The following is a 14,235-nucleotide window of genomic DNA, read 5'->3' on the forward strand; positions in this document are numbered from 1 at the left end:
ATTGTTTCAATGGGTTTTTGGGTAATTGGTTCCAGCTCACCGAAAATTTCCTAAATTCAACAAAAATGGTAGAAAAGTTCACTTACTTTGAGGTGTGTATGTAGAAGGCTCCTGGATGATGATGATGATGATGGGATTTAGAATGGGGGTGGAGGAGAAGGAAGAAGAGAAGGCATTGGGGTGGAAGAGAAGTCACCCCATGGTGCCATTTCACCCATAAAATTTTAGCTCTCTGGTTTAATTCAAGATTATTTTCTTTAAATCAACGCTGCACTGCATTATATATTGTCAATATATAAAATATATTTCAAAATGACCAATAATTTGCTTGGAAACACAGAAAAAAAGCGTTTAGTTGAAGAGAGTCTCAAGCAAGATGTTACCTCCAGTGAAAACAGAGAGAGACTGACGCCTGTTTGCTGTGTTAAGAGGCTGGATGCCGCGCATTAAACTAGTCACTTTACCTTCAATTTTGTTCAATAATTGTTAAAATGACTAAAAAATTGAATATTAAACTTTTAAAATTATTGAATAGTATAAACTTCTTGATATTTACAAAAATAGTAAGGAATTTAAGCCCTAGAACCGATTAATGTATTGGCGGACTGATACTAAAGCTGGTTGCCCGGTCAGTGCAAGCGAAAACATGTTGAGGTCGGTTCGTAAGAAGTTCGTTAAGCGAATTTTTTTTCGTTAACCGAATTGAAGATCCTTATGGAAGGCAGTTCGTTAATCGAAATTACGTTAACCGAGGTGTTCGTTAAACGAGGGGTCACTGTAATTATAATAATTATTCATAGTAAATAAAAATTTTAATAAAAAATATACCAAAATAAAATAATAATGATAACAATAATAATAATAATAATAATAATAATAATAAAATATAATAATGAAATTAATAATAATAATAATAATAATAATAATAATAATAATAATAACAGTAAAACTGTAATAATATAATAATAATAAAAAATACAAGAATGAAAAAAAAGACCAAAAGTGAGAAACACGACCTACAGTAGACCTATGAATTGTTATTATTATTATAATTTGTATTATATTTTCGCCACCCAGGCCCTAATGTGGGTCAGTGACTTGTGCCCGGGTAGGCTAAAAAAAAAAAAAAAAAAATAACCATTCTGAAAACCGAAAAATTCCGAAATCTGAAATGCCTCTGGCCCCAAGGATTTCGGATAAGGGATTGTCAACCTGTACATATACAGTAGCTCTTCTAATTCTGTCCCCCCTTCGAAATCTATGGAACCCCTAGGGACTGTTGAGGGGTTGTGAGTACTGTTTAAGCTCCTGCTGAATTTTGTGTACATTTTGCAAGTAATCATCAAGTTAGTATCATATCCTTTACACTAGTTGTAATAAAGAATATTTTCTTAATAGTTTTCAGCAGTAAAAATATCTTTAATAGAGAATGGCTGAGGCTCAAGTTGGCTTTTTGGGTGCATAATACTCATTTCTATGATACTGAATTTTTTAAGGCCTAGATAGTTGTGCTGTAGGGCTAATTAAATTTTTTTTATGAAATTTTGGAGAATATAGGAAAGCAATATCTATGGCTCCAGTGGCTGACTTGAATACATGTTTGTTTATCACATCATCAGTCTGTCTGAGCCTTAGATTTGCTAATGATTTATTCAACCTCAACTGCATTAGTACAGAAAAATAAGATATAGCAGCTAGAGTACATGTTTTATTTATGGACTCATAATTGACCTCAACCCCTAGGTAGTATTATCAACAAGACAAGAGAAGAAGAAGCCTTAGAGGAACAATATCTAAGGCTCATTATGACTGACTAAGTGTATATTTCTGTTGTAGGGTTATGGCCCAACATCAGGGAGCATAGGGAACAGGGTATGTGTTTATCCAGCTTCCGCAGTTGGCACAGTATTTCGGAGTCATCACCCTCCTTGGATGCTCATGAGAACCAAGATTTAAAAAGAAGATAATTATTAGTAATTTAATAAAAGACAAACTGTAATATAGAATTGTTTAACATTATAATTTTAATGGCTTGAAGTTGATTTGAAGTAATATAGTACAATTATTTTCAATTATTGTTTATGCTAAATATCTTGCTTATTGCAATAAAGTCTTTTATGGAGGTGGTGGTGATGCCAGGTGCCCTGAGGAAGTCTACTAAGGTTTTCTGTAGGATAGTCCCCCTCTTAACCAAGAAGCTGACCCTGTGTTTGTGGTCTTACTATCTTTACTCCCTTGGCTTCTAGTGGTCTTCTAACACGAGCAGAGTTGTTGTGGCATATGTAACCTTTTATTTATTTTTCCCATACCAAATTCAAAGCTGAACTTTGAAATCATCTTATGGCTGCAAGTATATCTAAATACAGTATGCATATATGATTACTCTTATGAAATAGAACATGGCAGGAGCTAACTGAAGATGCACACACAGTGCAGTGAAAAGTGAGATTTCTCTTTAATTATAAACTAAGCTATTTTTATGTTAACATGAAAATACCATAGAATATTTTTAAAATTTTCAAGTTTCGGTGTACTGTACAAGCTTCTCACAACTAACTGCTTTAACTTTCTATATGCCGCTGAAAATTAAGCTTCATATTTCATCCAGCAGATTCATATGATAAAACAGTTGTACATTATGTACTTCTGGAAGAACTTATGTATAACCTTTGACATCACACAGTACATCTTAAAGAGTAAAGAAACTGATTAAAACCAGGACTGAAAATATTTGTATAGGAAGTTTTATGAAGTGCATTTAATAATAAGTATATATATATATATATATTGTACAGGTATAAATGTATCATATACAGACACTCCCCGGGTTACAGAACACACATTTTATAGAAATAAGAGGATACAGAATGCCTCCCATAAGTCCCATTATAAATATTTTTGGGTTGTGCAGGAGTTTCTGTTATTGTATTATGGAAGGTAACTAGTACGGCGTAACAACAATATTTGTGGAGCGCATATCCTTGTGAGACACCATCTGTGATTCAGTACTGGGTACAATACATATTTACCTTATGGAAGGGTCATTTTGGGTTTACAGAAAATTTGGCTTACAGATAGGGTCCAGGAACAGAACCTTTCCGTAAACCGGTGAATGTCTGTACAGTATATGGAAATTTTTCTCGCACATAAAAAATATTCTTTGTACACCTGTACTGTACTATGAATATTTTCAGCTAAAAGCCAGCATGAAATACTACTTAATTTCTGATCTGTTTGAATGGTAAAAGCCTAACTTCACTTCTCAATAGATAATTCAAAGTAATGTGAAAGGAAATGATATTCTAACAACCAGAACCCACAGGGAATATAAATTAGTGAAATAATTTGTTTTCTCTTGTAGTATTTATTTTGTATATATTGTAACTGATACAAGTGGGAGTTACTTGTGGCTGCTAGTTAATTTTGCTTCCATGACAATGTTCACCATGTTCATAAATAATTATCCTACAATTCTACAACCCAAACAAGCAGTCTGTATCCCCAAAAAGGCATGGATGTTACACAGAAAATATGAAGACACAGGAAACCTCATCCCGTAGCAACAGTGAGGTGAATAAATTACTATATAAATTGCAGGTACAACCTTTGTGCAGGCAAACAAAACTGGAAATTTTGAGCTTCCTATATGCTCTCAACCTTGTTAATTATTAAGTAATTTGTTGACCTTATTTGCCTCATTATTGTACTCACATTTGAGGAAACTGCCTTGTAGTATCAAAACTGTCCTTGTAAGTGGGTTTGATCTCCAGAAAAATGGAACCAATCAGTGACCTCCATACAACACGACAGTCCAGTTAAACATGAAAATCACAAATTAGACCGTATCACTGCCAGAGTCTACAGCTGGCCACTATCACTGCCAGAGTCTACAGCTGGCCACTATCACTGCCAGAGTCTACAGCTGGGCACTATCACTGCCAGAGTCTAAAGCTGGTCACTATTACTGCCAGAGTCTACAGCTGGCCACTATCACTGCCAGAGTCTACAGCTGGCCACTATCACTGCCAGAGTCTACAGCTGGCCACTATCACTGCCAGAGTCTACAGCTGGCCACTATCACTTCCAGAGTCTACAGCTGGTCACTATTACTGCCAGAGTCTACAGCTGGCCACTATCACTGCCAGAGTCTACAGCTGGCCACTATCACTGCCAGAGTCTAGCTGGTCACTATTACTGCCAGAGTCTACAGCCCACTATCACTGCCAGAGTCTACAGCTGGCACAGCCAGAGTCTGCAGCTGGGCACTATCACTGCCAGAGTCTAAAGCTGGTCACTATTACTGCCAGAGTCTACTGGCCACTATCACTGCCAGAGTCTACAGCTGGCCTATCACTGCCAGAGTCTACAGCTGCCACTATCACTGCCAGAGTCTACAGCTCTGGCCACTATCACTACTAGAGTCTACAGCTGGCCACTATCACTGCTGCTGGCCACTATCACTACAGCTATCACTGCCAGAGTCTACAGCTGGCCACTATCACTGCCAGAGTCTACAGCTGGCCACTATCACTGCCAGAGTCTACAGCTGGCCACTATCACTGCCAGAGTCTACAGCTGGCCACTATCACTATTATCAATGGACTCGTATACCTGTACAGTAAACTCTTGCAATTTGCGATTTTGACTATTGACAGTTAGCAGATGGTGGCTGGTTCATGAGCCTCTCCCGCAGCATAACAAGTCATCCCCATGGGCCCTCAGCGTATTCTCTCCCTTTGTTTGCACTCAGCCATTGCCTGTGATGCAGCATCTCTTGTGTTGTACTCAAAACTTAGTTTTTTCTGTGTGAAATGGACCCTGAAAGACTGCCAAGTGTCAATGCTAGTGATGCTAGTGGAGTGAAACATTTAGAGACTTCAAAGCCAAGAGGAAATAACTACCAATCACGATGTTTTTCAAGAAGGAACCAGCTGCTCGCCCTGCTGATTCGTCTCCCTCACCTATTCGGTCAGCTGCTGCCGCCACTCCACCACCCACCTCCCCACCACACGCCTCCCGCCAACCGCCTCTCCACCACGTGCCTCTCCACCAACCACCACTGCATGACCCTCTTTCAACAGTGATCCTGATGATTTCCCTATGCTTCAGTACCCAGATTTCATCCTACTGTACAGTACACTTCATCAAGCTCCAAACTTTCACCTAGAAAGGAGAGTAGTATTGGTGACTTAAGTTTCTCATACACAATATAGGTATATAATAGTGCACTAAGGTAGTATAAGTTGCTATTCACGGTTTTGCAAATTCACGCCATTCCTTGGAACCTAACCCCCGAGAATAGCAAGGGTTTACTATACAGTGAAACCTCCATATAACAGTCCTCAATATAAAGGACTTTCATCTCTATATAGTGCATTGGATGGAGGTTTCACATCGAATGGACCCTTGACATACAGTAACGGACTTTCCTCTCCATATACTCCGTTAATAGAGGTTTTATACAGTACAGTACCTGTGCAACTCCTTACTGTACTGATTATAGTTTCTGTGATATTTATTTGTTGTTCACTTGTGATGACATCACTTCACTTGGTTCACTTCACAAGCACTCATACTACAGGTATATGCTTGTAATTTATGCATTTTTTCCCCAGAAGGCTACTACAGTATTACAACAGCCAGTTACAGTACAGTAGGCCTTGTTAGACATCTCTTGATTCTATTCAATAATTTATAAAAATGTATATGTGGAGCCATTCAAAAACTAAAGTTAATTAAAATTGCAAGTTTTATTTTTTCAATGATATCATATCTCATTTGGCTTTTGAGCTGAGCTTTCTTCTGAATTATCCACCAGTGTTGCCATGTATTCAGATACAATATAATTTATGTGCGAGAAAAAAAATACACATGTTGAGATACACTTTGTACAAACTGCTAATTTATTTCAGAATATAAAAAGTTCATTGAGTTTCTCAATTCAACTTATTTTTTTAAATGAATTGGTTGTGAAATTGTTACATAAAATAAACTTTTTATAATTCATATATCAGTACAATACAGTACTGTATTGTAAAATTGTTCTCAGTTTTGACTAGCTGGTAATATACTGCTGGGATGCTCAAGAAATAATGTGTACAGTATAGTATCAATAAATATCACAGTGTAACAGTTGAATATTAATTTCAGGATGGTAGTAGAATGTCTAAAGATTTTGCTTAAAAGGAAATTAGGAAATAACACCTGTTTAATTTACTTTACTGTAATTTACCTACAGTACTTTATTTATGGTATACCTAATAGCTACCCACTAGAGGTCAGTGGCCTGTGTAGGATCCTTCCAATGTTCTTGATAAGTTCGTCAAACTCTATTTTAAAGCCCAGTACTGGTCTTGGTAACCACAATATTTTTCATGATATTTGGTATCTAGATGGATATACAGTACAACAATAAGAATATTTATTTTTTCTTTTAAAGTAATTACTGTACTTATAATGCAATGGTGTTGGAGAAATGCTTTTTTCTTTTCTATAATTGTTGATGGATAGTGTTTCATAATTAATAAAAATTCTAGTATATACTGAACTGGTATCAAGATTTGAAAGTGCAATACTGTACTGTACATTTATTATTTTTTGGGGGGAGCAACAATTGGTACAGTAGCTTTTATTGTTTTTCCTTGGAACCTTTTTGGAAGTGTGTGAATAATATCTCCATATGTACTGTGTTGTTTATAGGTACAGTAGTCTTTTTTAAGCCAAGCCAGAAAGTCTGTGCTTGATGAAAACAATAAATACTGTAACTGGGTAGTTTAACATAACTTAATTTGCTCTGTGTTTAAAAAAAATGTCAGTTCCTTTGGATGCTTTGTATACACTGACCAATTTGTTTTGAAACCTGACAATGAGCCTTCTTATGGCTGACCATGTATTGAATATTAATTTTACACCAAAATTTTCAATGCAACAGTAATTTAGGATCCAGTTATGAAAGATGATTTCCAGCTTTGGATTGATCATATTAATCCTTCCCTTGGGATTCTCTGCCAGAGTAGAGTTGTTTTTACCTCCTGTTCCTTATTACAGCCCATGAACAATGATAGTTTCTACTCTTCTTAGTGTGTGAGTGATGAGGGGAATTGCTTATACCCTTAAAACCCTACAATAGTGTTGTGGGTTGTAGACTAATATCCCAGAAAGAAATCAGTAGACACAGTAATTAACCTAGATAATTATGAAATTTGCTGTGCACTCATAGAGCATGTAGCATTTTGTATGTTCATAGATGTGAGGATTTTTTACAATCCATATCTGTATTATATAGTGTATTATAAGGTCTGAACTAACACTGCTCATTCAAAATCTTCATTTTTTTTAATTAACTCATGAATGCTCCGAGTACATTTTCTCCTTTAATTTTTTTATTACTTTATTGTATACTGTACAATATACTGTAAAGTGACTATTTCATTGATACAGTACTGCAGTTAACACCTATTGCGAATCTTCGACAAGTTGTATTGTAATTTACAATAAGATAATACTGTAACAGTCTTATCTGTATACAAGCTATACCGGTATGCCATGTCTTATTATACAGCAGGATGAGTAAGTTAATGAAGTTAGCACTAAACTTGGTAAAATGCCTTGGCTTTGGAAATTTGAATGCATACAGTATGTTGGTATTTGTGGCCATTCTGGATAAAAGCTTTAATTCCATATTTTCATATTTTTTTAAAACATTATTCAGTACAGAGTACTATAGTTTTTAAGTTTAGATTGCCTGTACTGTTATCATAAGTTAAATGGCCAAAATATTTATTTGTCTTCAAAAATACTTCAGAGTTCCTAGCCTTTGTTATTGTTTTTATTTTACAGGTATTTGTTTCATAGTTACTTCATCTACCAGGGTTAATATGTTTTTTGTGGTCATTATTTCTACAAAAGACAATTTAAAAAAAGTAAGAGATATATTCTTTGCTTAATTTATCTTGTTCTTTATCAATCTTTTCTGTCTTGCTTTCATACTCCCTTACAGTCTTCAATAACTCCTTAACATGTTCCATACATTCTGTGCAAAGAAACATGGCATGCTTATTGTCAGAACCTGAGATGCATTTGTAAACTTTAAGTACCGTAGCTCCTCAGTTCTTCCTAAACATCCCTGGCCGGAACATCAGTTTTTGCTGAGTCCCAGCCCATATGGGAGAAGGGGAATGAGAGTGCTGATGCTGTGGCAAACGCAGCTGCTTCTTGCCCTGATACATCATTCTTCTCTACCTGCCTCTGATATGAGGATGGTAATAAGAGCTGCCATCCACTTGAGTTGGTAATGCAGGTGGGATGCTGTCAGACTGTTGGAGCAAACAAACTCTGCAGCATCCACCTTGCTTTGGGTGCCTGGGGATATCGGAGACTGTCACGCTGCTGGGCAACTGCGTTGGTCCACCTCCGCATTGGACACACGCACGTGACTTATGTTTTTTTTTAATGGAGAGGGTGCCCCCTCCTTATTGTGATGACTGTTCATCACCTCCTGGTGGAGTGCCCCAGTCTTAGATATCTTCGTCGTAAGCACCTCTCCGAGTGCCAGGTGGGAGACGGGTTTTACCGTCTCTCTTTGGTGCTGGGGAGCGGGTAGCGTTGGAGGGAACATCCTCTCCTTTGTGGAGGAAGCCGGCCTTCTACACAAGCTTTGAGTTTTATGTACAGTATTAACTTTTAAATGTTTTTTTATGAAAGTTCTGTGCTATTTATTTATTTTTCCTTGCATAATTTATTTTTAGCCTTCTAATCTTTAGTTTAATTCGGTGGCATATGACTTATGCTGTTGCCATCACCAGGGACGTAATTACCACAATCAATCAACTTAAGTATCCCTTGTGTAAATCTCTCCTGCAATTATGGCATGTAAGAACCCCAACTTTGCTGCCTGAGAGCTCCACGCAGGAACCAAAGGTGCTTTGAGTCATGTTTTTATTTGTTTATTGATTGATTGATTTTTTTATGGATTAACTATCTTGTGCAATTACCGTACTTTCTAAACGTGGCAGCATCAACTGACACTTGGCAATGCTGCAAGAGTATTACGATATTCTAAGCTTAGCTAATAACAGTTACATGTCTCGCTGTCTTTTTGGGGAGATGGAAACTGTCTTCCGTGAATTATGATTTTTATGCAGTTTCTGAGTAGACACACTTTTAGCCCAAAATGTAGTGACTTATTGTATAACACCATATGGTGTTATACAATACTGTATAAGACACTGGACCAAGAATTCTGAACAACATGTGTTTTATATGTACTGTACAGTAATGTATTCCTGTTAATTTCTCTATATTAACTGAGTATCCCTCAATATACAAACGTTGGAGATAAGAAAATTTGCTTATTCAAATTTTCTAAATTACCTCTTCTTTTTCGTGTTACGAAAGCTTCCCCCCACTTATACGAATTTGCGTCCTGACAAAATTCAAATCGTGCACCCCCTGAAGCTGCAACTGAACAAAGCAAAAGGATGAATAAGTTTTAGAGTACAGTACAGTACTGTACATGATAAGTATCCCAGTCCCCCCAGGTAAAACATCATAATGATATGTAGCAAAGGGAGTCTTTATAAACATGCACATATATCACTGGGATGATGTAGATTGAGACAAAAGGTGTGTTGATGTTTTCCACCCACACTCCCTTTCCTGTCCAGTGGGGACTTGGTCTGCCACACCAGCAACTAACTAATCTCGAGATAAACGAGCAGCAGGTCTAGGACCTCCAATTATTCAGTCCCATTTATATCAAAATTGGTATGACAATGAAAGAATTCCGGAGATGATAATTGCTTACGGCTAAATTGTAATGGTATCAAATGGGGAGTTATAGGTATGCAGAATACTGTTATGCAGGCCTTTGTATACATACACAGTACAGACTTCTACTGTGGTTGACTCGGAATGTCAACACTCTTTCATACTGGTGTGATGCCTGTACAGGTGCTAGCTGGAGAAATAATTGGCTTATTCACAAGCTCAGTTCATTATTGTGTGTATTAATTGAGGATGCCATTTTGCATTTCTTTTAATTCCACTTTTACCTAAAATCGAATTTTGCAACTTTTTTTTTCTAAAAAAATAATCTTTATATATCAAATAAATGTTTGTAATGATATTTGTGGTGACGGTTCGAGTCTCTTTACCTCCTGTACTGTGTAGACTGATATCTCTTTAATAATACCATGCATTTTTTTATCATTTCTTTTACTCAGTGACACAATCATGGTACAGAGTACTACTGTATCCATCTAAATTCTTGTCATATTTTCTTTCATACATACCCATACATATATAGCTTGGCAGCTTATGTGTATCACCTCAGTGACTTCTTAAGTATCCAAGAGCATTGCCATACTGTAGTTCACTTTCTGCATTTTAGAGTTACGTGCAGTGCATGCAGAAAATTACCATACATTCCAAATCTAGAGTGTGAAAATTGGGCTGAATACTTGAGTTCCTGTTGTTAGAATTAGCAAAAGAACCTTTGTAATTATAGTAGTTCAGGGCTAACTTCCTTTCCTATTGATTTCTGCTATTGTTCTAGGAAGAGATGGAAAAAAATAAACTATTTTTATGAGGTCAATTCCCTCTCCCTAGTTTAACAACCTGATGATAAAGGTGGACTAATTGCATTATAATTAGCATCCCTTGTGGTGTGCCAGTAACTGTGGAGGAGCTATTGTAGACTACCTGTTTTGATATTTGGAAATGCTGTGTGCATAAAACCCTTATGGAAGCAATATACAGTAGTTGTAAAGTTTGTTACTGTTTCTTAAAAGGCATATATGGATGTCACATTTTGTAGTAAACTACAGTACTAGTTTGATTTTGTAAGTAGATTTGAATGTAATTACTATCATTTATTTGATCATTGGTGCTAATATTTAATGCACAGCTTTTGTTACTATTTTTTTTCATTCATTTGATGGTGGAGACAGTTTGTTTAAAGTTCCTGTATTTCTGTACAGTGCTTCTCTTGATGAATTTTTGAGTACAGTAAAATATCTGTCAACCATAAAGTTTGGGACAAAGAGGTTTCCTTAAAAGGGATAATGAGGAAAAATGGAAAGCAAGTAATTAATCGAAATATAGGGTACTGTACGTGTATCAGTTTGATAATATTACTAGCTTCTGTAAATATCTGTACACTAACTTATTTCATTATTCTCTTGACATTCAATGTTATTAAGTCAACAAATAAGCATTCAACGTGTCGTCATTTTTCTACAATTATCATATAACGTACTCCTCAAACTTGCGAGAACACCACCACACACTCAGTCACTGAGACAGTTACTTGATTGTCCATTTTTCCTCATTTACTTGCAGTGTGTGCAAAATTATTTCAAAGATAATTATTATATACGTACATTACTCTATTCATAAATTTCATTTTTGGAAAGTTACACTATTTTATGAATGAAATTTTTGGTTGATAGATACTTTACTGTGACTGTCAATGGAATTAAGCCATAACACTTATACTGTATAGTACTTCCATGCATTAAGTAACTTTTATGATAATGATCACTGTACTGTATTTATATTGATGAACTTTATACAGTATTACAAAATTTAACCTAAAGACTACTGCAGTCTTATCACTCATAACACAATAACCTTAGTATTTAAAAAAAATTATCAAACTATATATACAATTCTCTGTTTAACTATTTTTCATCAAGTTTCTTAAAATAAAGCAAACCTCCCCAAATAATTGTAGCCTTTGACCAGATACAACAGTAAATTCCAGTCATTGATATTTTTTGCATCAGATTATATTTATAAAAGTTAAGATCATATATATATATATATACATATACATACATATATATATATATATATATATATATATATATATATATATATATATATATATATATATATATATATATATATATATATATATATGCATGCAAGTAAATCACTCTAGGTGCGCGTGATCCAAGTATATACTGATAACCACAAGGAAACAAGAAAACACGACGTTCCAAGCACTTTCGTGTAATTCACATCTTCAGGGGTGAGTACAGACCCCTGTGGTTATCAGCATATACTTGGATCACGCGCACCTAGAGTGATTTACTTGCATGCATATATATATATATATATAGTGGGGGGAAGGGGCCTACGGATAATCGAAAAGGTCGTTTAATAACACATAAAGTCTACGGTAATAAAGCATACATTTTCAAAGTACCTTTCCCTAACCTACCTCATTTAAGTCCCTCTATTTATTTTTGTTCATTTGCCATTCATATTTCAATAGAATTTGCTTTAACCACTTTAGTAAATAAATATGAACCAACACAGAAACCGTGAATAAAAAATGGAAAAGTCAAAGAACATAAGTCAACACAAAAATTGTGACCAAGTCCCAGGTTGCTGATCTGACTTTCTGCCTCATCTACACACAATTGCAGGGTCTCAATTGTTTCTCTTACTATTGACAACACAACATGCATACAGGTAGATTGTTTCTCACTCTTGATTTTTTTTTATTTTTGCATTTCTTTATGGTTCTTTATTACTATTATTATTATTATTATTATTATTATTAATATTAGCAGTATCATTATTAATATTATTACATTATCGCCCCCCAGGCCCCGATGTGGGTCAGTGACCTGTGCCCGGGTGGACTAATTAATCCCTGTAATAAAAAAAAAAAAAATTAGGGGTTTGGGATTGACGGTTAATCCGAAAGTCGGTTAATCGAGGGTCGGTTAATCGAGGTTTTACTGTATTTATATCCTTAACAGTAATAATATCAGGTTTGTAAAGAGTTATTCGATTTTTCTGTAATATTTTCATTACAAGATCCTCATTTTCCTTATTATAACTCAAATCTTTAATCAGATCCAGAAATTTTGAATGGCCTCCACTGGTCGGCAACGGTTGACCGGGTATTCCAGGAAAACTTTGAGGGTGATTCAACACTCGCTTGGCAGTACTTTGGAGCACAAACTGGCTTTATGCGAGTTTATCCAGCTACCACGTAAGTACAGTACAATACTGTATATGGCATCATGAGGTGCTGAACATACTACTGGACTAGAAGTGTTGATTGGTATTCTTTTCATATGGGCAGTTCATCCTAATACTGTACTATTTTCCCACTACATTTTTTTCTTGTGTTTGATTACACTTTCATATCGGATTAAAAAAATTAAAGTACTGTATTGAGCATTTCAACTCCAGTAAGCCTGTCCATCAACTCCATCTCTTTTGGTGATTTATAGCAACAATATTTCTCTGACAAATGGGCAAAATTCTAATACAGGTACTGAATTGTATTGAGTATTATGAATTGGTTAAGTCCCTTGAAAACCATTCGTTAAGTAAATATTTGTTCAGTATAATAAAAAAAACATTCTGGTAACATATGGAAATATTAGTGTTTGGTTCCCCAATGACAAGAAAACCCCTATTTCATGAAAAAATAAATAAAAAAAGTTAATTGGCTCATAAATAACAAAAATCTACCTAGCTACTGTAATTTATCTTCACTACTGTAATTTAGTAGTTAACTCCTGTAATTTAGTATTTAATTATTGTAATTTAGAAATAAACTACTGTAATATATAGCACCTGCCTGACTGCCTGTTTTAGCTCATAAAAATTTCATACAAATTACCGGCCAGAATATAAATTTGTTGCTTTGGAATTCTGCAATTTGGTGATCATTTTGAATATAAAACATCATATATATTTTTTTTTGCATTGACCTTGAAATTTTTAGATAAAATATTTTCTCTGAGTAAATATGTTATCTTTTGTGCAAAATATGACATTTATTCAAAATATTCCTGGTCTTGCCGAGGAATCCAGCAATGTCAATTATATATTATCTAGCTTTTAGTTTGAGGGTATTATTTATTACTAAAGTTAATTATTCTGGTTTTTCCCACACACATCTCCTTGGGGCGGTTGGTGGGGGTTAGAGGGAGGGGAGGGACGACCGACCATCTGTTGTTACCCTGTGAAAAGAATATTTTTTTTATTAACTGAGGTATTTGTTTTGCTTATAAAATTCATACAAATTACCCAGTCAGAATATAATTTACATTGCTGGAATTCTTATAATTTGATGATCATTTTGAATATAAACATCATATATTTTGCATTAGGCAATACAAATTTTAGATAAAATGTTTTTCTCTGAGTGAATATGTTCTCTTTTATTGCAAAATATATGACATTTATATTCAAAATATTCCTAAT

At 35.1% G+C, this 14,235-nt stretch overlaps 1 protein-coding gene across 1 annotated transcript in view; it reads left to right on the forward strand.

The window, feature by feature from the left end:
• The window catches only part of LOC121861233 (voltage-dependent calcium channel subunit alpha-2/delta-2-like), a 204,252-nt gene that overhangs the window by 112,185 nt on the left and 77,832 nt on the right, over positions 1-14,235 (forward strand). Inside the window, exons 5-6 of the mRNA XM_042358883.1 lie at positions 1,837-1,872; positions 12,871-13,009. Of these exons, the coding sequence (XP_042214817.1) occupies positions 1,837-1,872; positions 12,871-13,009 (175 nt within the window). The remainder of the gene's footprint in view (positions 1-1,836; positions 1,873-12,870; positions 13,010-14,235) is intronic.

Source organism: Homarus americanus, unplaced genomic scaffold, assembly GCF_018991925.1.
Source record: "Homarus americanus isolate GMGI-L3 unplaced genomic scaffold, GMGI_Hamer_2.0 scaffold21314, whole genome shotgun sequence".
Lineage (NCBI taxonomy): Eukaryota > Metazoa > Arthropoda > Malacostraca > Decapoda > Nephropidae > Homarus > Homarus americanus.